The sequence below is a fragment of the Labrus bergylta genome, chromosome 7 (genome assembly GCF_963930695.1).
Source record: "Labrus bergylta chromosome 7, fLabBer1.1, whole genome shotgun sequence".
Lineage (NCBI taxonomy): Eukaryota > Metazoa > Chordata > Actinopteri > Labriformes > Labridae > Labrus > Labrus bergylta.
The window spans coordinates 25125151-25150363 of NC_089201.1; the positions used below are offsets into that span (position 1 = coordinate 25125151).

General features: G+C 42.5%; 2 protein-coding genes across 4 annotated transcripts in view; both read left to right on the forward strand.

The window, feature by feature from the left end:
- The first annotated feature begins 75 nt into the window (after window positions 1-75).
- Window positions 76-14163, forward strand: slc25a22a (solute carrier family 25 member 22a). 3 transcript variants are annotated; one of them, XM_065957151.1, is made up of 12 exons: window positions 76-127; window positions 201-263; window positions 6104-6309; window positions 6405-6530; window positions 6682-6737; window positions 7426-7516; window positions 8193-8247; window positions 8942-9002; window positions 9442-9586; window positions 9672-9826; window positions 9915-9990; window positions 10260-14163. In XM_065957151.1, the coding sequence occupies exons 3-12, from the start codon at window positions 6290-6292 to the stop codon at window positions 10411-10413; spliced, it is 939 nt and encodes a 312-aa protein (XP_065813223.1). In that variant the 5' UTR covers window positions 76-127; window positions 201-263; window positions 6104-6289; the 3' UTR covers window positions 10414-14163. The 3 variants fall into 3 exon arrangements, with proteins under 3 accessions (XP_065813223.1, XP_065813222.1, XP_065813224.1); XM_065957150.1 differs by having other exon boundaries at window positions 81-263; XM_065957152.1 differs by lacking the exons at window positions 76-127; window positions 201-263 and adding an exon at window positions 1124-1324.
- A 3559-nt stretch (window positions 14164-17722) lies between these two features.
- syt7a (synaptotagmin VIIa) overlaps window positions 17723-25213 on the forward strand; it is a 78844-nt gene continuing 71353 nt past the window's right edge. Inside the window, exon 1 of the mRNA XM_065957156.1 lies at window positions 17723-18116. Coding sequence (XP_065813228.1) covers window positions 18083-18116 — 34 coding nt within the window. The 5' untranslated portion in view covers window positions 17723-18082. The remainder of the gene's footprint in view (window positions 18117-25213) is intronic.

The window sequence follows — 25213 nt, forward strand, 5'->3', positions numbered from 1 at the left end:
TTCTCTCCGTCCCTCCTTCCCTCCCTCCTTCCCTCCCTCCCTCCGTCCCTCCTTCCCCGCCTGCCTGCTTCCACTCCCACCTCCTCTACCTCCCTCCACTCTGGACTCTCAAATGCTAGTAACACCGGTAGGTTAGTTGCTGTCGGTCTGTCAGTCAAAGATACACAGTGTGAAGACTTTGATTTTTTTTTTTTTTACAGTCACATCCAACACCGGGAGAGAGAGAGAGAGAGAAAAAAAAAACAAGGAGACGACCACATGCGGTATGTAGATAACGGGATGCGGTTAAACGTCTTGACATGGAATTTGCCGGATGTGTTATTGTGAAAAAGCCTCTCTAATACCGTTATAATCTTACCTGTGCAGAACACGGAGGCGACACGCCGTGCAGATTTGTCCATTCCTCTACATGAAGATGATAAACGATATGAAAAGATGGCTTGTGTTTCACAATGTATGCAGCGGTTTGTCGCTTCGTTGTGAGAGAAAGAGAGAGAGAGAGAGAGAGAGAGAGAGCAGCAAAATCATTTTCCGTTATGTGGCAAGCCTGACATTTTCAACACATTGTGGGTTTTAAATGTAACAGTAATTATAAGCTGATAAAATGTTGCCATGGATGTAATGCAGCACGTATCAGACATTGTTACTATACAGTCGTTAATATGCCGGTTAATAATATGGCATGTCATGCTTTAACCCTTTAAATGGACTCGCCTTTTTTTTCCCCTCAGGTGTAAATGTTTCTGTGTCGTGATAACCGAGCTGTGAAGGTCTGTACGGACAGTGGTTTGGTTTTGGCTGTTACCAGACTAGAAACCGTATTTCCTTCTGGACTGTACAGAGGTGGGAGTGGGAGGGGGGGGGGGGGGGGTCACTGCAGACCGCCCTGCAGTGACCCCCCCCCCCCCCCCCACTGCTTCCGCTCAGTAGTGAGGGTGTAGATATGTACTCGTGTGGGCTGGGATGCTGATAGTGGAGAGTAAAACCCAGTTCAACTGAACCCACCTCCCCTTTTCATTGGTGGAGACCTCTGACGAGCTGGATAATCATTAACATACTGTAACTTCTTAGTAGGCCTAAAGGAAGGCACGACGCGGTCTCTTAATAATCCTTATTAATGATGAATGTTTGTCATACTGGATTGGAGGCAAGTCCTATTTGTACCCACCTTGCCATTCTAGTATAGCCTGCTATTCACCATCTCATCTCTGAAGAGGCCTAACATAGCTTACTCAGCAAGGGCACACTTTGCAGCTGATCGAGTTTTCAAGAGTACCTGCAAACTTAACAGCAAGACATGACAAGTTTCCAGGGTATTTGTAAGGTAAGGTTACACAGAGGCCGGTGCAGTGTTGTAAAGCTTTCCTGCAGCCTTGAAATAATTGATGAGGGGAGCCATTCTTGGGTGTAGGGTGACATTGCTGGCACTGCTTTACTTATTTAGCTTTACTGATGAAATCATACCAATCATTGAAGTAAAAAAAAAAAAAAACACACACACACACACGCAATTTAATACAGGCCTACATCTATATAGCATTCATGACGGGTGCTAAAATCCCAGAGGCTTGGGCTAGCAAATGTCACGGGTGTGTGTGTGTGTGTGTGCACTGAATGGCAATGATGTACAGCCGTGCTGGTGGGAAGATGGATGGTGATGCTTTGTGAAAGTTAAACTCCATCTGGCCCTTCATGGCTGTTCTATAATCTGCAAACTGTAACCAGATGCTCAAATGCTGCATGTGGCTTTTTATCGACGGAAAGCCTTCAAGCAGGGGTTTTATTATTATTATTATTTTCTATCAAGGATGTAGGAAAGCTGAGAGGGAGACAAAACAAAAGAGATGCAATGGAAAGCGCCCAGGGTGACTTCAGAAACTGGAGCACCATCAATACCTGTAGTGTCTGAGGGACCAAACCCTACACCACCTCTCTGCACTGAAAGGACATTTTGGCTGCCTGTTAGTTGAACTCCTCGGCTTGTTATTTCTGATCTACAGCAGGTGATAAATGTAACAATGCATTACTGTGCAGGCATTACTGGCTGTAATGTGAACTCCGTGTCGAGGACCTGTAGTGTAAATGCAGGGCTGTGTCCTGATCGTAACTCTATGGGCCACCGGTTGTAAATGGAGATGGTGAACAAGCTTTCATAAGTAGGCATTAGGGTTTGTAATCCTGATGCAGTAGGGAAGAGGAAATAGTAATCAGAGTTATCTGTGACGCCAAAAAAATTCATCCCTTGTTTCCGCAGTGCTCTAGATGTCCCGAAATAGCACGCATCTCATAAACCAGCATTTGGGGGGGGAAAAAAGCAGGATAACCCCACCAGATCAGCTGTCAGTGCAGAGAACTATTTACGAACCAATCCTTTTAGAAGATCCAACAAACACACACACACGCTGACGATATGAAGCTTAAAGTCAGCTGTTTTACTCTAGCTAGCTTTGCTGTAGATGTGTACGTTTTTTTTTTTGGGACATTTCTCTGTGATCTTGCAGCTCAGAGACGTGCTCACCATCTGATGGAGATTTGCAGGAACACACTAGAGACTGAAACAGTGGTCAGTGCAGGTCCTCTCTCATTGGCTTAGAGCTGGCAGTGAATATATTAACCAGTTCATGCGAGACAGATGGACTGGTATTTACAGCCTGATCCAAGCTCATGAGAAATGGCTTGTGTTGATTTCTCATTGCCGTCTTCTTTTTTCCACTATGGCCACAGTCACATGAGCGGAGTGCTGACTACAACAGCGCTTTGTTGCTGCTTTAGACACCCACTTCCTCCTGTCAATCACCAAACTCCCTGTCACTCAGTTAGCGAGACCTTTACCCTGTTTGCCACAACAAGACAGAGAGGTAGACAATGAGCCGGGATGGACGAGGTATTATGTCTCCTCTGGGTGATTTGAATGAAGGAGTATAGTTTGCATGTTTTGCATAGGAAATACATTGGCATCTATTTCTTGGTAGATTTTCAGTGCCTGCAGGGTTGTATTTGTGTTTTAACAAATGGATTTTCTGAAGAGTTTTTTGAGCCCCGGTCTCGACTGTATGAGAGTCTATGGTTGTTCCCCCTTTGCCCCATGGGACAGCATTTACATCCCCTTATACCTGTGAGCATTTACAGGTAAAAACTGGTCATCATGTTTGAAAATCTCTAAAAAGTTTCTTTTTGAAGTTTCTTTTTGAAGCTGGAAGTGTAATGTCCTCACTTCTAGCTGGAGGACATAACTTATCAGGGTCCTTGTCAGTAAAGCAGCGTTTATTGCCTCTTTCTTCAAGGTAAAGTTTATGAGCAAGGGTCAGAAACGGAGCCGTTATCTGTTTGATAAAGTATTTAAAGGCTCTGCATGGCAGCCAAGTTTCACAATCACCTTGCCTTTTGTTTACTAATCAGTGCTTATCTAGGTACAAACTCAAAATATGACCTCTGTGTGAGTCTGAACAAGAGATTTTTCATCTTTTCAGTCACTTTAAACCAGTTTTCATTCTTATTTAATGCCGATCCCCCTGCAGTTTCGATTCATGTATTGTTCTTGTGCTGTGAGAACAACATGACTGTCTTGGAGATTTGGGTGATGAGTACTGCCACTGTGCTGTTGGACACTGCAGACACTGAATCGCTTGATTTCACAGACTCTCTTTTGTCATGTCAGGACAGCAGACAGCCAGGCCGTGTCCGTGAGTCAAGCTAACGTCCTGGTGCAGATGTAGTGGTGTGGTGTTGATGAACTGAAGTGGACGACTAATGCCGTAAACTGCAATGGTGACGGGAGAGAAATGCCCATTTTAGGGGGACTCATAGGAGAATGCATTGAGCTTCAAAACCTAATGCATTTCCTCCTCACACAGAACATACAGTTTTGTAAATAAATAGTGACCGCAATCAGAAAATAGGGAAATAGAAGCATGCAGTAGAGTGAGGAGGTGGGTGTTTCTCACGGCTGTCGGGTGAGAAAATGTTCAGGATCAGTTTGAGGCAAGACGAATGACAGAGGAGGGCTGTGAAGTCGGCTGTGTGACGCTCCAGGGAGGTGAGAGGAGAACAACCCAGGCAGCAGAGACCAGAGAGGTCCTTCCCTCCTCCTCCTCCTCCTCCTCCTCCTCCTCCCTGCACCTCTGGAGCAGCCAGCGTGGGCCTCAAGTCCCCATCCAAACCAAACAGAGCCAGACCGCAGCTGTAGTAATCAGAAACCTAAAACATCCACGCTCACGCTGTGCAATCTCTTTGAACCTGAATGTTGGGGAGATAAGTTGTAGATGCACTTCACGATGAAAAAAAACCTGCAAGTCAGCAGAGATCTGAGACGGAAAAGCTGTGTTTTGAGAGTCGTGACTCGTGACTGAGGGAAATGATGTGGGGGGGGGGAGGGGCTGGTGTGGAGTAGAGAGGAGGAGGCGGGTTGCAAACGCAGAGGCAGCTTGTGATTGGTGGATGGAGGGGGTGGAGAGAGTGAAAGGGGAAATGGAAATCGTCTTTTCATATTGAGGACATTATGGACCAGAAATAGGGAGCATCTTGGCCCCATCAGGCATATTTCTTCTGTTTACACAAAAAAAAACGACTTCCAAGCCTGCAGATGATAAATCTTAACCTGTATGTTAAACAATATACGATTCCAGTTACACAATGAAAGAGCTTCTGATTAAACCACGAGTGCTCAAGGACACACATGACGCACAGATGTGTTGGTGATAGTGGATTAGTTTTAACACAGAGTAATCTCTCCACAGAGATATCAACAGCTCAGTTTCAAAGATGCTGCGCAGTGGTTGTCTATCTGCGTTCATTGTTTTAGTCAGGGATGAATATGTCACTCTTGATTAATCAGCTGTATATCTGAAATATCCTATAGTCTATTACGAAAAAAATATCAGCTATTTTGATTATCGCTTTTTTTTAAGAGGAAACAAGCATTTCCTCAATCAAGTTCTCCAGTTGTGAGTATTGATGTAATTATCGTCTTATGTTTTCATAAACTAAAGATCTGGATTGTGTTGGACAGATTCATTCTGTTAACCAGCCACTCTACTTTTATGGAGGGCTGTGTGTTCTTTATGCAACATTATTTGAATTGGACTCACAGGCTTTATTGATTTTGTTTTTCATAAACTCTCTTTGGAATAAGACTCTCTTTTTTTTAAAGAGATATTTTGGTGCCTTTCATTTGATAGGATAGTGGATAGAGAAGGAAATCCGGAGAGAGTGTGGGGAATGACATGAGGGAAAGGATCCACAGGTCGGATTGGAACCTGGGCCAACCACTTAGAGGACTCCTTACACTGTATGAACCAAACGCTAGGCCATCTGCGTCCCATAAGTTTCTCTTAGTACTTACAAATTCATCTGAGTTGAATCAGGCGTTGCTTGTCTTTTTTTTAGGACTTGGTTTCAATTTCCCAACACCTGGCAGCACTGATAGCATGTCATGTCATCCCACCTGCAACCTGGGGTTGTGTTTGGTTTGAGCTCACGTACTGTATGAGGAGAGGGAGAAAGTTCTTTTTTTTTTCCAGCCCTACAGCCTCTGATCCTCACTGGGGAGACTTACTTAATCGTCCTGCAAAACCTTCAGTAAATACCAACAGCTATTTCCGACCAACAGTCAAATACCGGACTAGTTCTGTAGGACTTTAAGACTGTAGAATTTCTTTTTTTTATTGTCGAAGGTGGGGGGGGGGCGTTAGTGGTAGTTACAGACGCATTTTCAAATGAAAGAACTCTCTGTTCAGGTTTGGTAGAGTCACTGAGCGGAGAGCCCATCTCTGAGTCTGCTCCCTGACAGTTCTGTGTCACTTCTCACGTCTCCAAGAAGTCTGATACTGCAGCTCTCTTTTTCATCTGTTTATTTAGGAGGATCACACTTCAATATTTGGATGCATTCTAGCTGTTATTTCTTTGGACAGATGCGTCTTCTAAAAACATGTTATTAAACCAACAATCAAACCATCTTTGGATTTAGTCAAGTGAGATGGAATTATGTAGACACGGCGTTAAGCGATGTTGCATTATTATGAAGCTCTCCTTTTTTTGTATTACATTTCAGAAAGTAATCTGATCTTGTCCTTTTGTGTTTTTTTTGTTGTTGTTTTTTTTACAGTTATCCCCTAACTGAAACTACCAGCCACTGCACAGAAAAGAGAGCCGACAAAGCATAATCAGACTACAGTAATCCCACTGTGAGAGCAACACACGCTATTGTTCCAAACGTCGGGAGCCAAGGACGACCACCGAGTGACTAGCTTACAGACATACTGTCTCTTTGACCAGCCAGGGCTTAACATAAATGGCTGACAAGCAAATCAGGTAAGGTTTGATAAAGCAGCACTGCAGCTTTATTCGTCATCTGTTGCCCTCTCACATGTCACGTTTTGGTCTTAATTGTTGTCTCCGTCTCACAGTTTGCCTGCCAAATTGATCAATGGGGGGATCGCTGGCCTGATTGGAGTGACCTGTGTGTTTCCCATTGACCTGGCCAAGACTCGCTTGCAGAACCAGCAAAATGGAGCTCGCCTTTACACCAGCATGTATGAAACTCGTGTGTTTCACTGTTAGATTTTCAAAGTCTCCAAATCATTGTTTTCTGCTGCAATCTTAATAAAACCTAGTTTTTTTTTTTAACAGATTGTTTGGTAGCACTCCGAGAAACAAACCTCAACTTCTGTATTTGTGTTTCAGGTCAGATTGCCTTATTAAGACCATCCGGTCAGAGGGGTATTTTGGGATGTACAGAGGTGAGTTCTGAACCTTCACTCGAGTCTTTTCATTACTGGGTTAGCTCATAGAAGGTCATTTTTTTAAATATTGTTTGTAGGACTCTGTTTCAGCTTCATAGTCATGGTACTTGGTTCTAGGTAAATATCTTTACACTTGAGTATTGTGGTTTTATGTATTTTGATACCGTATTGTTTCTCAAAAACACTGTCAGTTTGTTTTGGTTGGTGGTTTAAAGCAAATGTTTGTTCTCTTTACTGAAAGATATGAATCCCTTGTTGTAGATTTTAGAAAAAGTGCTACAATGTCGGATGTTTAAGGACCTTTGATAAATGAAAATGCTGGTCCCATTTTTAGAAAAAGGATGTTTGAAGTTCTTTTCTTTTACTCCGATTTATATGGGTGATGTTTTTTGTATAATAGTTTACCAAAATTTGCTTTTAGAAAGATCCCAATATACAGTAATGCCATTCTTACTGTATCACAAAATATAACAATACAGATATTGACTGAAAAGCCCAATACGGTCGTTCATATTGTATCACCAACTTCTTGCCACTTTATAGCCTGAGCACAGATATCCAAAACTCAGCTTCCACAGCCTCATTGTCTCTCTTCCTTCTCTATTTCTTCTTGTCTTTCTCTTCCTCTTGCCTCTCTCTCTCTCTCTCTCTCTCTCTCTTGCTCTCTGTCCTTTTGTCTCTTCAGGAGCGGCGGTGAACTTAACACTAGTCACACCAGAGAAAGCCATCAAGTTGGCCGCTAACGACTTCTTCAGGCAGCACCTCTCCAAGGATGGGTGAGCCATGGAACTGCTGACAAGCTGCATGTTGCACACACACACACACACACACACACACACACACACACACACACACACACACACACACACACACACACACATGCACACACTCCCCTCATTCACGCCGTGATTAACTGTCGTGTTTACTAACATGTAACCTGACACATTAGCTCGCTGTGTTTTCACCGAGCCTCTTGTTAATCCTCCACCGTTGTGTCGCTCCGTCTTCAAACACCGAGCGTTTCTTTAACTGTCTAGTTTAAAAATACAGAATGGCTTGTATGCCGGTCGGCTTCTGTCCTGCATGAAATCACGTCACCAGCTGCTTCAATGCATCACCCATCAGTGTCCCCTCATGTGCACTGCTTGCACAGATACAACTAAAAGTTTTTCTAGGGCATTTCTCTCCATCTCTATGGTGACAAACACGCAGGCTGATGAATGATTGACTTCTCTTGCCTGGCCGCTCACCTTGTGAATTATTAATCTGCCCTTGTGCCTGACATGTTGATATGGAAGACAGAGATTAGCATCACCAGCCCGGGTGGTGACAACTCCTTTATCTTTTCTTTTTTTTTGACAGTTGAAATAAAAATGGCCACTCTCTCACACTGTCAGTCTACATCATGAATCATCTGATCTTTTTTTTTTTTTAATATCTTTATTCTTTCAGAAAACTCACTCTGGTCAAAGAGATGCTGGCTGGATGCGGGGCAGGAACATGCCAGGTGAGTGAGTGAGTGAGTGAGCGAGCGAGCGAGTGAGATGTTGCTTTAATTGCATCCTCCTGTTCTCCATCTGGACCTGCTACCATTAGCGCTGCCTGTGTCAGCTCACGCACCAACCACATCGCCTCGTTCGTCACTGCCTCCAGCTGGAATAAGCCACGACCAGATTTGCATGAGAGGCTGTAGCAGAAACATACTTGCAACTTGTCTCTTTTTTTTTTTTTTTAAATGAACATAATATTGTCCTTTTTAGCAGGACATAGTAACACTGGCAACTCCGTTTGAGTGATCAGATAAGACGCTGTGAGAGTGCCAGACTATGTAAACTGCAGATATGTGCTGGAGTGTGAGCCGTAGGGGAAAGGCCTTTTGTCAATGGGGGCAAAGGCTTCAAGCCTAAGGAACGTGATTAGATTAAATGTAGCAGACCTTGGATTAAGATTGTGGCTGAGAACACGGCCATCTCACCCGTAATCCTGTTAACTTGTTACTACTGTGTGGATCACCGAGGCAAACAAGAGGTGACAGAGGGCTAATGCATGCTAGTAGATTTACAGTGGACACACGTTTTGCCTGACATGCTCTGTGTTAAATCAATCCTCCTGAACTCTTTGTATTGATGCTTTGTAACACACTGTGGATTTGTTGCGCTGTACCTGACACATTGTGATTTGTTTTTTCATTCTGATCGTAGGTTATCGTCACGACTCCTATGGAGATGTTGAAAATCCAGCTCCAAGATGCTGGACGCGTTGGTAAGAGAAAATGAAATCCAGATGGTGTTAAAGCAAAGAATGAAGGTTGATGGGGGGAATGTAAGAGATACACTGGAGTGAGAGTGGCCTCGTGTGGTCATACCAGAGATTACAACATCTTTATTTTATTTTTTTCTGTACTAGTTTTCAAAATGTATGTAGCTTTGTGTTATTATTGTTAGCTTTACATTAAACAGTTTGTCTCTATTTTGGGGATATTTTTTTTGCCTTTATTGGATAGGACAGCTGAAGAGGGACAGGGGAAATTGGGAGGAGAGATAGTGGGGGATGACATGCAGCAAAAGTTTGGATTTGAAACCAAGGCTGCTGCGACAAGGACTATAGCCTCCCTACAGGGGGCGCGCAACATAATCCCTAGGCTATCCGGCGCCCTAAAAGCTCTTACTATTCTTAATGTTTTGTTTCTAATGCTCCACAGCGGCTCAGAGGAAGCTGATGCCAGAGACGGTGGCAGCAGGTACTGTGGAGACCAAGTCCCCAACAGCCATGCAGCTAACCAGAGAACTACTGAAGGAGAAGGGCATTGCCGGGCTGTATAAAGGCCTTGGAGCCACCTTGCTCAGGTAAAACAGATATTGTAACAAAGTGGTAAGTTTACAAACCATCTGTAAAGAACCACACACACATAACTTTCTCTTCTACTCGTAGGGATGTTCCTTTCTCCATCATCTATTTCCCCCTCTTCGCCAACCTGAATAACCTGGGCAAAAGAGGCTCTGAAGGACCTGCACCTTTCTATGTGTCCTTCATATCAGGCTGCGCTGCCGGAAGCACAGCGGCTGTTGCCGTCAACCCTGTTGATGGTGAGCAGTGGGACTTTGAACATTGTAAAAGCCGTGTTTTTAACCATTAAGCTGTGATTAATAATCACACGAGCTCTGTGTGTTTCAGTGATAAAGACCAGACTGCAGTCTCTGAACCGAGGAAGCACAGAAGACACGTATAGTGGAGTGACTGACTGTATCAGGTGACCTCATTATGTCTTTGCTGCTGCATCATGTGTGATATAGTGTGTGCAGTGAAGTCAGAATGTGTCTCAAAAGGATCTGTCTTGTTGTGTGCCTGTATGACTCCACACATTTTACATGAAGAAATGAAAACAAGTGCCTAATTCACTCCAAAATACAATGAAATATTAAGAACATACAGTATGAGGTAAAACACTGTGCACCGGATTTAACTAGTGCTTGTTGCGTCCTTCACCTTTTTATAATGAGTTTTTTTTATGCTCTACAGGAAAATCTTGCGTAATGAGGGTCCATCAGCCTTCCTGAAGGGAGCCTACTGTCGAGCCTTGGTCATCGCACCGCTGTTTGGCATCGCCCAGGTGATCTACTTCCTGGGTGTGGGTGAATTTATCCTCAGCTTCATGCCTAACAAAGACAAATAAAAGGCAACCTCCTCTCTGCCTTTCCCTCCCATAACGCATCACAAACAACTGCGCGAAGGTTCATCTCATTGTGAAAAAAGTGGAAGGGTCGAAGCACGACTCATTCAGTACATTTCATTTTAAATTTGTTGTGTTGAATGTTGAAACAGTTTAGGACAGAGCCTTTCTTTTTTTTGTTGTTGCCAAGCTGCCTATGGTGGCACTACAACTTCCAGTAGGCACGCTCAGCTAGCACTCTGGAAATGAAGCCACAAATATCAGTTGAAGTCTTAAAGGAATAACGCTTTATGATTACGACTTTTTTCTTTGTTTTGTGCAATTTTTGAATATGATTGTGAAATTTATGAAGTAGATGTACTGCCCTTGGTTGCTGCAGTTCTGCAAGCCCTACAGTACCTGGTTTTTACAACAATAACCCTCTGGAAGACCATAGTTAGCTGGCTCAATAACATGCACATTATTTACTTAGAAAGATCATTAAACACATTAGAAGGGGTGTAATGAAATAGTATTTAAAGAATCTCCCCTTAACCTTATGTCTTAAAAAAATAGTACGCTTAGAATTGGAGAAAATTATATGCCTCTGTTTCAGACAAAGACCCCAGGAATGTGTTGATGTGCTTCCAGCACTTCTCCTCTGATCTTTCCTGTGAAACCACATCCCTTCCTGTAAGTGGATGTAATGAACTTCGATTGCCTTGGCTTTTAAAGTAGATCAGGTTCCATCTGATATTTTACACTACCACAATGGTTTGGCTGTTCTGCCTCGTATCAGTTACCCCTGGTTTCTGGTGAACAAACAGAGCGCCACTTTTTGTGGGCATTATGCAACAGGAAAACTAAATGTATGCATTGTTTTCCTCGACACAGACTCTTAAAAAACACTGCTTCTATACCCTGCTTGTTAAGGGTCAAAGTCATTATCAGTTGGTCTTGTGGCCACGCCCCAAACAGTGATGTCACAGCAGTGGTTTGGTCCTTTCCATTTCATGTTCGTTGTTGATGGATGATGGACCGCCCTGCTGTGACATCACTGATCAGTTAGTGGTCAGATGTGCAGGGTATTTGAACATTTTAGTGCAAACATAGAGAGCAGTGTGGCTGCAGTTTTCTGCCCAGTGTGATTCATTGTTTGTTCAGGTGAAAGCATTAGCTGTGAACACTAAATGGCTTGAAATGATTTCCAGTTTATTGGAAGATATTTAGCAATTTGGCTGACAAATCACATGAGTACAGTCCACCATTGTGGTGGCAATAACACTTTAACTGGAGTAGATGATAACCCCTCGGAGCCAAACATATTTATTATTGTTTACAGATGATCACGCTCACTTTAAAATTCTACTTTGAACTTGAAGTCAGTGGCAAGACCCCAAAGAGGTAATGAAAAAAAACATTTTTCTTTATCAGACATTGAACCAATGTGGTTTCAGTGTTTTTGAGTTTCACCAAACATCTCTAATTGTTTGCTTTAGAAGGTTTTGTTTGCTTTAAGCCGCTGTGGAGAGCAGCCCTTGTCGTATCTTGTTTGTGCATCACAACAATGAAGCCCTGCCATTGGTTTATCTCGCCGGAGATCAAGGTGACTTTGATGTGTATTATCCAATCACATTCCTTTCTCGCTCCCACTGCCCAAGCAGCTCTTCATTTGTACTGTTGCACTGTAGATAGGCGATGCAACTTCTCAATGTGTTATCATTTGTGGGAGTGAGATCTATTTATCGATATTCCTTTCTATAGACAATATAGTACTATATATTTGTATGTGTTGTTTTTTTTTTTTTCTGTGTCAAAGTGTCCACCTTATCTATATTGTACATATGCAGATCAAATGAACTTTTACGTTGTAGGATTTATTGTTTGTTTTGTACATGATGGCTTATTTGCACACCTACCTCTCCAGCTCCCCCTTCAACCCATATTGTTGTGAGATTATGTTGTGGTGATGAAGACATATCAATTGAAGGAACATGTTTTAATGCAGCAAGCATCATTTCAACTTAATGCAGCATATCAATGAGGGTTTTTTTAATGTATGCAAAGGGGAACAGAAGGAGTAGATCTAGATTCTTCTCCCCGGGGTTATGGGTGAAGTTTCAGTCTGTTTGCTACAGTTTCATCCACCAAGGTGTCATAGAATGATACTAAAAGTGTAGCTGCTTTTAGGTTGATGACCTGTGGCTCTACTTAAACATCTCTGGAAATGAAATGAACCCTGGAGAGGGCTAATAGGGACCTGCTGACATCAGCCTGTAACTCATTTTGAATGGTGCTTCTTCCATGAGGTAGCTGCAATATGAAGGCGGCGGCTACTAACGACCAAGGCTGTGCCGACAGAATTGCATGCTAGTGAATCTCTCAGCGTTATCAAAGTCTTAACTGAAAGCCATAGGTCAGGGAGGGACATCAGAGCTGCCAGACGTCCACTGGCGCCCCCCAGCCATGTTAGCAGATGACAGCCGAGCCACAGGAAAACGGCACACACAAAAAAAAAACCCTGCCAGCTTCTGTGTGCTCGTCTTGATAAATCACTGTCTTGTTGTTGTTGTTTTTGACATTCTGATTTCCAGTTCATCTCATAAACAATGTTGTTGTGATCAGAATGCCAATTAATGTGTTGTTGAGATTACTGACTTGATTTTTTTTTTTTCATCCAGCCCCACCCTCACTCCTCCCTAGTTGTTTTCAGATTTGATTGTCTTTTTTTTTTTTTCTTTCTGTTGAGTCCTGAAAATGTTGTGCAAGTCATTTTGTTTTACTCAGCTGTGAATTTCATTGACCTTGTGCATTTGGTTATGTATGTGCGTGCGTGCGTGTCTGACTGTGCAGTGCTGTAGTTGATGTGTAGTTGTTAGTGTGACACTGCGGTATTTTTTTTCTCTTTGATTGTCAGACCAATGCTCTCTCCCTTCTCTCCCTCTATCTGCCACCTCCTCTCCCCTCACAACCGGGGAGTGTAGGTGAATGGAGAGGAGCTTTGAAACACCAAATGTATGACTAAGAGTGTATACAATCAAGAAAGCACAAAGGATTATTAGGCACAAGAGGCACACTTTGAATACACTTAGACAGAGTCCTGGGTCTGATTTATTTCAGTGGCGATGTTGATTGAGATTTTTAAGTTCATCTGTCTGTTAAACTTGATTCACAGGGCTGAGACGACAGGATGAGGGTGTCCGCTATGTTACCCACAAAAATGTATATCGCCTACATATTCTAACTGAATCAGATATGAGAATGTAACTTAGATATTATGAGATTTTATTATAATTATAGTGAAGAGTTTATTACATTTTAATGGAAAGATTTGTGCTTTACACATGAACCGGAAAAGACACAAACCAGCTCACTAATATGCAATAAGTAGAAGTCACACACAGACACACACACACACACACACACACACTCGAGGTAGACAAAAGAAGAAAACAAACAACTTCCCAACCTGTCAATCACTCAATGTATGATGCAGCCAGGGACCCTGGAGGCCTTCTGGGGTCTGAGCTCTCCTCACGGCCTCTGTTGTTCCTCCAAGAGGAACTGTGCATTAAAGCACTTTAACAACAAGCACCCACACCCCACTGTCCATCTAATAAGTCTCTCTCTGCGACAAAGAGGGCGGATATGAATATGTGTGGTGAATGACACAGTTGTCATAGACATTATTTACAATGAAATGGAAAAAAAAAAAGAAGAAATAATGTGTTTCCTGTCACAATTTTGCTGTTCAATAAACTGACTGTCCTCAAATCTCCTGTTGTGTTCTCTTCTGAAGGTTACTTTTTTTTTTCTTTCTTTTTTTTTTAACACTCATGGTTTTTTATCAAGCTGTGTTTAAAAGTTCTTTTTTAGAAGTGCTGTGAAAAACCAAACAGCAGGGTGATGCTTTGAAGAGTGTGAGGATGACATTGTAGCTCCTCGGGGCTCAGGAGAACAACCGAGTCTGTCGAGTTGTGAGGATTTGCAGCCTCGCCGAGCCACCAGGTGTCAGTGTGGGGTTGCAGGAGAGCTGCAGTCCTGCCTGTTCTGTGGGAGTGGGGACTATTGTTGCTGTTACATACTACAGGTGTATGCTAAGCTTGGGCGGTGTGACAGTAAATCACGCGCTCCGATCTCACTCTGCCTTGCTATCTTATTCTCAGTAATGCTGCTTTATATCTCTTGCAGCCTGTGCACGGGGTGCTTCTGTGTCCACCTGTGATCTGTGTGGCTTCACTCGATAAACAAGGTGTTCAGAAGTAGCACTATAACAATATGGAAATCTGCTTTCTTATGGATTTCACTGGCTGTTCCGGGTTTATAAATCCCCTTGTGATTCCTGCACGTTTCAGCTGAACTGATGTTATGACAGGGGTTTATTCATTATTAATCCCCTTCTGTTTGCCATGTATTCCCCATTATAGCATTAGTTTCCAGGCACTATTTTGCAGCACCCTGCAGTATAATGTCATCATAGCACTTTCCTGTAAACCTGCACACACACACACACACACAGGGTCACACACATCTCGCACACTGCTTGCTTCCTACATGTTTGTGTGTTTGTATGCGGGTCTTCTTTCAGCCAGAGTCAGATTTCTTATTGAATTTTTGCGCCTCTTCGAGAGACTCCTTTCATCAGACTATCTACTCCAGTGTTTACACACACAGGAGATTAGCCAAAGGCTCAGTTTACCACAATGACAAGACTTTGAAATACAGAAATGAGCAGCCGCCACTGTTCTTCTGCTCATTCAAATCCCTTTCATGTGTCATGACTTAAGCTGCCACCGTGAACTATTATTAGTCTCTCCCGCTTTATAGCCAGAGGAGGAGGTGGAAAAGGTGCAGGGAGAGGTAGTCTAAGTTGAGCGTAAAGGAAGAGAACGATGCAGGGAAAGAAGCGGGCAACGAAGAGGTGGAGACAGTAAAGGACCATCGATGGAAGGAGCAGAGAGCCAGGGGAAGAAGAGGATGGTGTTGATGCGTATATAGGTCACTAAATCAATGGGAATCAGGTTTTTGAAGGGGAGAGAAGGGGGTATTTATAGATGACAGTGGAGACAGATGCATCAGTGACAGGCACAATGATGCTGGGAGCACAGGACAAAGGGGGGGGATCTGCAGAAAGTCAGTGGTTAAATGAGTCTGCTGAGAATGCTCCTCTAACAAATAGCAAAAGACTCTCAATAAATAGCGTGCACTGCAAAACAAAAATATAATCAAATGGAAATCACTGCAGGATGCTCTGAGCAAATGACCTTCTCAGCTCTATTGACAAAACACAGGCAAACTGTTAAATGCGATATTGCAAATTCTCGCAGCATTTGCATCCACAGTACAGCTCGGCTCATTTCCTATTGAAGTGTAATCTGTGATATCAGAGAGCCACATGATTGAATGGAATATTAACTTTCTATTTTGCAGGCTTGTAAGGAGAACCTTCATATTTATAACTGAGAGCCGTTGAAAGGCTGCGATAGTACAATAAAAACATTACTGCCTGCACCGTGAAGATTTCACTTCAGGAGGTTACTGGTTGATTCACTGTGAGGATTTTCATTTAAATATTAAACCTTAATCACATGACTTCTATGTTAACCATGCCATTTTAACCAACCATACCATAACTATATGCCACTGTAAGACAAAGTACTGATGCTGACTGTGCTGCAGTCTTAATAACTGTCATGCTTTATCCCATTTATTTGAAAATGTCCCGTCCCTCGGTCTGCCCACGCTGTGTGACAAGAAGTTCCAGCACAAATTGGAAAAATTTCTCTGTGAACAAAATAAGGGAAAATAATTGAAGAAAATGTTTTAAATTGCCTTCTGAGTGGATTTTCTTTTTTCTAGGACTAAGTCAAGGTCATGGACAAATTGTTCCATCAACATTTACTTACAGGGGCCGCCTACGTGTGATGTAAGACAGCCTGAAAACTCAGGGTTATCTTCATCCCATTTATGCATCTAATTTGGAGACTATTTGCATAGCAGTCACATCACCTTGCATCAAAAGCTAGCTGAGGACGCACACAATTGCTCCTTAAGAGCTCTTAATCTCTGCCCTGTGCCTGGTAATGTGCTCCATAAACTCGCACAGGACAGGGTGCTGAATACGAGACCATCTGACCACCATTTGGAGAAGAGATACGGATGTGCAGCAGGTGTGGTATGGTTGAAGTCACAGGTCCAGATGGGTTCCTCTTTTTCTGGCCTTACATCAGTGTTTACTGACACCAAAGTAGAGTTCTCATATGATTCTGCTGCTCTAATAACTCATGGGTCATTGTGGTGGAAGGTAGCTGAATACATGTACTCAAGTGCTGTGCTTTCACTTACATCAATATGTCAGTTTTTACCACTTTATAATTAATATATATAATTTTCGCTAACATTTCAGAGGAAAAATGTTGCCCCGTTTGACTCCACGTCATGAACTTGACTGGTACTTTTACTCTTCTGTGAATAACAATAACTATCATTCTCAGTTCATCTGGATTATTTTACCTAAAACTATCATTGTTTACTTTTCACATAGTCACACAAGCGATAACTATCCATAATATTTTCCCTGTGCCCAAGGTGATGTATTCAAATGCACTGTTTTTAGAGCAACAGTCAAAAAAAACAAAACATGTTAATTTGACCTTTAAGATATATATTAAAAAAAACCTCAAACATGAACAACACAAATCTCATTGGAGTGGCTGGAACATGTCAGGTTTTGCTTTGTTTCTCGATCAACGACTTGAAATGATTCACGAAAAACTAAAATAATAGTTATTTTTGCAGACAAAAGTGCTAAATATATGATCTGCTCATGAACAAGGACATCATTTCGTTTGATTAAACTGCCAACTGGTGTACCAGGCAGCTTAAAGTAGCTCAAAAATAAAGAGAATCACAAAAATACCCATTAACCAAACATTTACAAACTAATCCTATAGCTATTAAAGATTTTTTAATGGCATTTTGCTGATTTGATTGTTTAATTGTGGGGTATGTTAGTCTTAGTTCTTTGTAATATCAGTGGACCTCGTTGGAAATACATAAATAAGTAATAATATAAAATATTAAGATGTAGGCTATTGTTTAATAATGTAGCCTAAGATTCATAAAGAGTTCACTTTGCATACTAAAATGTTTCATGTTGAATGCTGGACTCACTTTCCTCAGTGTGATCATAAACAGTGTGGTATGAATGTGATATGAACCTGTGTAACTGGGTTCGTTCAAAATCCCCAAGGTGGGCTTGTTAGTCCACTCTGGTTTTTTTGTTTTTTTTGGTTTAATGAAAAACGGATAGAGGAACAGAATCGAGCACCGCACATGGCAGCAGAGCAAACAGGCGGTAAGGAGGACTTGTTCTTGTCACAGCAGCGAAAGTCACTTTTTCCCCATCATTGTCCTCTGAGCCGCACAGTGAACCGGTGGTTATCACAGAGACAGAGAGAGAGAGAGAGAGAGAGACAGAGAGAGAGAGAGAGAGAGAGAGAGGGAGAGTCTCTAAGTGGTTAGCCTACTATCCGCTAGGAGGAGAGGAGAGGCTGTTGAGGAGCAACAAAACAATAAACAGCTACTACTACGAAGCACATCAGCGGAGTTCACGATACACGCCAGCCTGAGGAGTTACCCACAGATAATTGAGACAGCGCCGTCGCGTTCGCCTCGGAGTGAAGTAACAGCCATGTATCTGAACAGGGAAGAGGACAACAGCAAAGGTAAGAGATCCTGTCAAAGAAAATGACACTCTTTGCGGAGATCACCCTGACAGTTTCAAGGTGTTTCATTACTGACCCGCTAATTCTCTCCTCTGCCTCTGGCATGGAAAAAAAAAAAAGGTGGGGATGTGCTGTTACACCTCCATTTTAAACCTATGTTTTTTTGTTTTTTTTTAGGATCCTTTAACCGGTGATGTTAGTCCAAAAAAAAAAAAAAAAGTGTGGGATGTCATTATGTAATATCAGTGCAGTTAATTGCCTCCTAGGAGGATGCTTATCATTAGCCCGATCCTGCTTTTGTTTCAATGCACCGTGAACGATTAATTGTTAACCTGTTGTTGACAGAGCAATTTAACAAAAGCGTGATTCTGCCAGTTTGCCTTTCCTTGTGTTGCGCTGGTCCTGGACATCTCCAATAGCGACTTAAGGGGCAACGTAACACAAGGTCAAAGCCTTTAGCTGCAATGAAACTCAAGTGTATATAGGTGGTTAACGTTGCTCTACAGCTTCCGACATCCTGCAGAAATACTAAAAGGGGGAGACGGGCTGCAGCTCACTGCTTAACGGGGGAGAGATAACCGTGCAAAAGCAGCGAGAAGGGGGGTAAAGAGGGTACAAAGGAGGCATATTTGAGTAATCTCTCCCACGTGTTTTTGAGGCGTGATTTCTTCCTCTCATCGGGCGCACACAAACACTCCCGGACCCATGTCCCCTGCTGTTCCCACGAAGCAGAAATGACTCTCTGGGGCTGAGAGGTATGCTAATTACCACACAAATCTTCAGGTTATACGAGAATAACACCTGCTGCTACCGAGGAGTGGAGGGGAGGATGGAGGGAGCGAGGGAGGGAGGGAGCGAGGGAGGGAGGGAGAGTAAAAGAGCAAAAAGGCAGAGCGGGAGGAGCAATTTTTGTTCATTTCCCTGTGATGTGAGATAATGTGATCTCACCACACAGGCAACAACACGATACTGTACGGGGTGTGTGTGTGTGTGTGTGTGTGTGTGTGTGTGTGTGTGTGTGTGTGTGTGTGTGTAGGGGGGGGGGGGGATGTGTGTGCCCACCACCACCTGCAGCAGCATTTGTAGGTGGCAGAGGACACACGGGAGTGTCCCCATTCAATTCCAAAAGAAATAATAATGAAATCATGAATAGCCCAACACCTAGCCTTGTTGAAAGAAGGTGCAACAATTATCAAATCAAAAGTCGTTCTGTTTGTATGCCGGAAGAAGTTCCTTGAATGGGTTTGGCAATAAGCGGCCGTGAGGTCACTTTAAACTGACCCCCCTCAAAATGTAGGTAGCCTAACAGGTAGGCTCAAAAAAGTTGATTTCTAGTGAGAATTTAACCCCAGTGTAGCCGCATGATGTCATGACCTTGTTAGTAAGCATAGTGACCTATAATCCACTTTTAGCAGTTGTTATTGGGAGCCCAGTTGTGCCACCATTAAACTCCATTTGTCACCCTTAAACAAAAAAAACTAATTGAAGCTAATTTAGATGCACAAATGTATGACCACAAACAACTTAAAACCCCCCCCCCAAAAAAACCTTCATCATCAATATTAACTGTCTAATATGTTTAGTGTAGAAAATGCCAGCGTCCCATGGTTTGTCACGTCTCCTGTCTGTTCTCTTAACATCAGCACACTGTAGCGTTGACATTGTGAGCGTTTTTGTCAAACTGGCATTCGGTGAGCACCTTTGTGCCTTAACACAGTCCCTCAAAGCTGCTATCATTAGCTCTCTACTTGTTGAAGGTCAAAGAGGGAAGCAGAGGGAATCATTCGGAGGATAACAGACTTAGTGTGTTGTACGACGTGATCAAAGAGGTCATGTTGGTCTGCTCATGTGGGGAGCGTGTGAGTCTCAGCATGAGGCAACTAAAGTAACAGATGTCGCTAAGTCAGTGTGTCGATTTGCCTAAAAAAAAAAACATTTTGTTAAATAAGTTATTAGGCCCAGGCTAAAAGTAAAGGCGGTGTCCAGGGATTCAAGTTGAGTTATGAGTTGGTCGACTACTAACGAGTCGGGGCTACTCTTTTAAGTGAGGATGTCAATACTTGATCCACACCCCTTTAATTGATTTATGTGAGCGGGTGTTCCTTTCTGGCAGGTGTTTCCCTCGCCGCACTGCTGTGGTCTTTAAATTCACACGGTGTCTCAAGGTGGAGTGGCAGGGAGCGGGGGGGGGGGGGGAAAGTCTACCAGGGCTGTATTGATTATGGCCCGAGAGGATTAGAAAGAGGGTGAGGACAAACAGGATGATCACATATGAGCCTGACAATCACACAAACTGCAGGCAACGGTCACAAACACATCTGGAAAAAGACTGGATTTGAACCGAGATCAATACTGAACTTAAGAATGAAGTAAAGCGTGAAAGGTATCAGGGCTGAATATAGGAGATAAATGGCTGCCTGTCATTGTCTCGTGAGTCTGATGGGTTAAATGGTTTGTTATATACTAGCTGGATCACATTCAACACCTATTTTATTTGCTGACGATCAGAATGCTGCAGAGCTTTCTCCTGCAGGGTTTGATTTGGGGTATTAACAGCCAACCATATACTAATGAATATTTAACTCTTCACCACTTTAGGATGATATTTAAGTTATGTGTGCTTCAATCAGCCATCATTTGTTTGTAAACAAAATATCAAGTGCTATAAGCTAAGCTTTAACTAACAAATTCTGTATATGTACGTGATAGGTGTTGCTATGACTTACTTTTGAGGCTTAATACTTGAGGGACCAGTTGGGGATTTACAGCGTAATATTCATAATTATGCTAACAGACAAACTCATATCTCAGTTAATTACGTTCTTAGTTGCAAAGTAACAACGCTGTACAACTGTGCAAACCCAGTGGATTGTGTTTGCGTGTGACTTTTGCACATGACGGTAGTGTGTTTTTCTCCTTTTTTTGAACCATCACCAGCAAGTGTGAAAAAAATCTGTCAGGCAGGCGGCATCGTCACCTCATGCACAAGACCGTCCCTACTTGTGAAATGTCTGTGCTACACTGAGCGGAGAGAATCGCTTCTATAGTCCCACTTAAGCAGGAATTTTCAGCTGAGGCCAGGGGACTGAAACACTGTGCCGTTTGCAGCTTGTCAGAAAGCAGACGAGCAGTAAATGAAGAGCTTTACAGTCTGCTATGTTGCAGATTGTTGAGATGAAATGATCGAAATAGATTTGTTGGACAGGAGATGATGCATTTTATTGATCCATTCCACTGATGCAGGATGATTCAAGAGGTACAGGTCGGGTTTTGGGAGACATGTCCTGTTAGAGGACCTGTAGTTTACTGACTTCATGCATTATGCATGTAATTAACCTGCTCCTTATGACTGAAAGAAGTGGAGGATCATCAATACAGCTTTATGGCCCCTCCAGGTGGAGCAATGTCACCTTAGGATTATTGCACAGTCCAATTCAATCTAATGCAGGACAGCAGCCAGTACAGTAATAATGATGTCCCCTAAAATGATGAAGAAATCACTGTAGACCTCCAATTGTTTGCTCAGCAGCATAAAGAATTACCCCTCTGTGAGACATTTTGTTATCTCCCTCCTTTTTGTGGTGCTAAGTCAAGAGATGGAGTTTGTGCATCAGGGACAAATTGCCCTAAATCTATCTGATGTGTGGTCCTGCTCTCTATCTTGCATCCCACACTATCTACCACTTGTATATGATGTATAGTAATACTGTCATGTTCAGTATTGATTAAGGACGATGCCAGCCTTGGATTTGGGCTGCAGTTCAATTCTCCGGCCAGGGCTACAAATCTAAGTGACAAAAGTTTGGCAGGCTGAACCTGCACTTAGAGAGCTCTTCAGGTGGAGTTTATATTTTAAGGCATCTCTGCTGATGAATGTGTGACCTACAAAGCTTTAATGCAATTTAAGGAGGAGGGGGAGGAATACAAAAACATGTCCAGAAGTTTTCCACTTTTTCAACCCAACTAATCTCACTTCGGACCTTTGAAAGACAGTTACCTTATCCATGCTAAATGTGCAGCTCTGGAGAAGGCAATATTGATCTTTCAGTTTGGACCTGACTGAATAAACTCTACAAACTCTAAAACTATTACATGTTTAAAGATTAATGCTCTACTTCAGATGAATTGTAAAAATGCTGGTAACCCCAAGCCAAGTTTCAATGTCAATTTAAAACTGAATTGACCTCGGACCTTGGTTTATAACCAAATAGCTTAAACATACCTACCAACATAATGACATGTGCAGCAGTCTTATATGTGCATTTTGTTTATAGCTACAAATGTTAGCATGCTGACATGCTGTACTAGTGATCACAAAGTTCTTAAAGCTTGTTTAACGTTAGGGAAGTGGAGTGTTAGCAGGCTGAAAATTGTGTAGCCGTACAACCCATTGACCCATTGCATTGCTGTAGTTGACTCTCCAATTGTCAGTCTGGCAACTGCCAGATGGGCCGGCCTGCTGAGTGCGCTGCAGGGTAACTCCCTGTAACGTATGAAAAAGGTTGAGGAAATAAAAAATGTCCAAACAGGCACAGCCCACATCATAATATAAATTGCGTAATGTTGAACATCTGATGGAACGTACCAGGGCACTAAAATGTGACGACAGACTTCCTATACTCCAAGGCAGGTGCAGTGAGTAGGTCTCCAATCATTTCGAGTTGAATCGGCCATGTAATGTCAGAGGTTGAGAAGAAGTCATCAAATTCAATCAAGACAGTAAGAGAGGAGTTGGGATCTTGAATATGAATGAACAGATAAAGGAGTGGAAAAGTTCAAAGGTGGATTGGATAAGGTCAGAGAGAAAACTCTCAGACCAGAGGAAAACTCTTCAAATCTGATCAAATTTCATTCCTCATCCAAACCTGCAGTATTTTCTTGTTGAACTAAAACAATGCAGCTGGACATTCTGGGTCCCTCTTCAGTTGTGGGCTGATATTATTTCTACCTTTCAGAAAAAGAGAAATAGCTCCACATACGCCCTTATATAAGTTGTGTTTAATGCGTTTTCGCTTACCGTATATATTATCCCACAAGGTTTTGACATTTCGTAGTATACTACCTTGGTGGTGTATGACAATCCTTGGTATGCATTAAAGGATTTAGCCCTTGGGGGACTGCAATGAAAAATGGAGGAAATGTGTGCAGTGTTAAACATGGTGTGAAGTGTAGGTGTCAGAAGAAGACAGTGCATTCCTAACCTCTGTGTTATTATTGCCCTGTAGAAATTGATGATGTCCCTCTACTTCATGGTTGTTTCACTAATGTGGGACAGGAAATGATTTGGGGCTATTGCTGTGGCAGTCGTTTATTGTCCATGCCTCTTAGAGAAAAGTGAATTAAAAAAAAAGCTGGATGCTCGGAGAAAGCCATGAGCTTAGTTAACAGCTGGGTTCCACGAGTCCCTTATTTCTTTGATCAAACTTAAAGATTACTGGAGATATTCATTCATGATGCTCTTTATTTTCTCTCCTAATATTGTTCAAAGCATAAAGCTGCCGCAGGCTGTTCTGTTGTCCTGTCAGCGCTCTGTTTTGATATCAGATGTGAAGTAAATGGAAATGTCATACTCAAGCCTGAATTAAAGGCAGTGGATTCAGTCTGTGAGCATCAGATTGGTGAACACAATAACAGACAGAAGACCTTTGGGAAATGTGAGGTACGTAGACCAGCAGAGGAATAATGTAATTGTATGGAGCGCTTAATCAGCCTGTTTGACATTTAATAAATCCCTCAATCACTTTAAGCTTCGGTTTATTTAGCTCTGAATGGGTAGTCAAACGGTTAATAGCTCCTATTTATTCTACAGATGAATGTTTAGCGCGAAGACATTGGGAAAATGTGAAGGATCATTGATGTCAGAGGAACAGGCTACAATGCTACAATGAAGGTTCAATTAGCTGCTTTTGTGGGAACACCTGCAATGAGATGTGGATTTGGACCTGTTCCTCTAAAGGAGCTCATCATCCACCCTGGTAAGACAGGAAGCCTCATCAGCTGATTGAAGCTATGTCGAATCACACTTTTCAATATGCAAAGGAATTCAAAATCACATTTCCAAAAAAAAACAGAAGAGAAAAAAAAACACAGTTTTATAAAACACAGTTTTTGATAACGGCAGCCTGGTTGAAATATCATGCTTATGTAATCTAGAATCAGTCTTATGTAATGTAATATAACGCTCAAAGTTGTTGAAGTAACACAGTTACTTAAAGATGATTATTTATTTGATGTTATATTCAATCAAATAAATTATTTTCGTTATTAATATAGATAAGGTCTATATAGCAGACGTGTTGATATGGTCCCATAGAGCCAGAGTTATTTTTTACAGTGGACTCTCTCAGCTGACTGGATTGGCAGAGAAGGGGGGGGGGGGGGCTCTTTCACTTCTCCTTTCTCTGCCATCTTCTGTCCCTGTCTCCTCTGTGTTTTGGGCAAGGGGAGAAAATCGGCCGGTTAACATCAGCTGGCCGGGGGAAGAGTGATAGAAGGCAAGAAGTAGGGAGGCAGACAATAGAGTGGAGGCGAGCGTGAAAAGATGGAGAGAGCAAGAGAGACAGAGACAGGAGGAGAAGCATAGAACAGGCCCTGGAGTGCTAGCCAGTCAAGGTCACACAGAGGAGAGGAGGCCCTGAATGTATTTGTCTATGTGCGTGTGTGTGTGCGTGTGTGTGTGTGCGTGTGTGTGCGTGTGTGTGTGTGCGTGTGTGTGTGTGTTTAAAAGGGGAAAACATAGTAAAGAATGAAGAGTTGGTGTCAGAAGAAATGGTTTAGTCTAGGATTTTCTGGAGGAGGGATGAAGAAAGGAAGCTGCAGAGGGAAAGCCAAAGATGAAAAGACCTTGTAATGTGGCTTCACAGCACCTTTTTTTATACTCTGTATTATCGAAGGCACTGTATTTATGACAGGAATGGCTTTATAGAAGTGTAGCCTAACTGTTATCATGTTTGACTTAAACTCAGAAGCAGTGATATAGCCTGCTGTAGGCTATATGATGATTGGGATTAAAGTGATTAGGATTTTATGACCGTTCTGTATATGCAGCTAGCAGGGTCTATTTAATAATATATTATATTTACTTGAGATGACGCACC

Bases quoted from the DNA above. Each gene is read 5' to 3' on its own strand.
- slc25a22a (XM_065957151.1), top strand. From the start codon at position 6,290: ATGGCTGACAAGCAAATCAG. The intron at 9,587-9,671 runs GTAAAACAGATA...TTCTACTCGTAG, and splicing joins CTTGGAGCCACCTTGCTCAG to GGATGTTCCTTTCTCCATCA. The intron at 9,827-9,914 runs GTGAGCAGTGGG...TGTGTGTTTCAG, and splicing joins TGCCGTCAACCCTGTTGATG to TGATAAAGACCAGACTGCAG.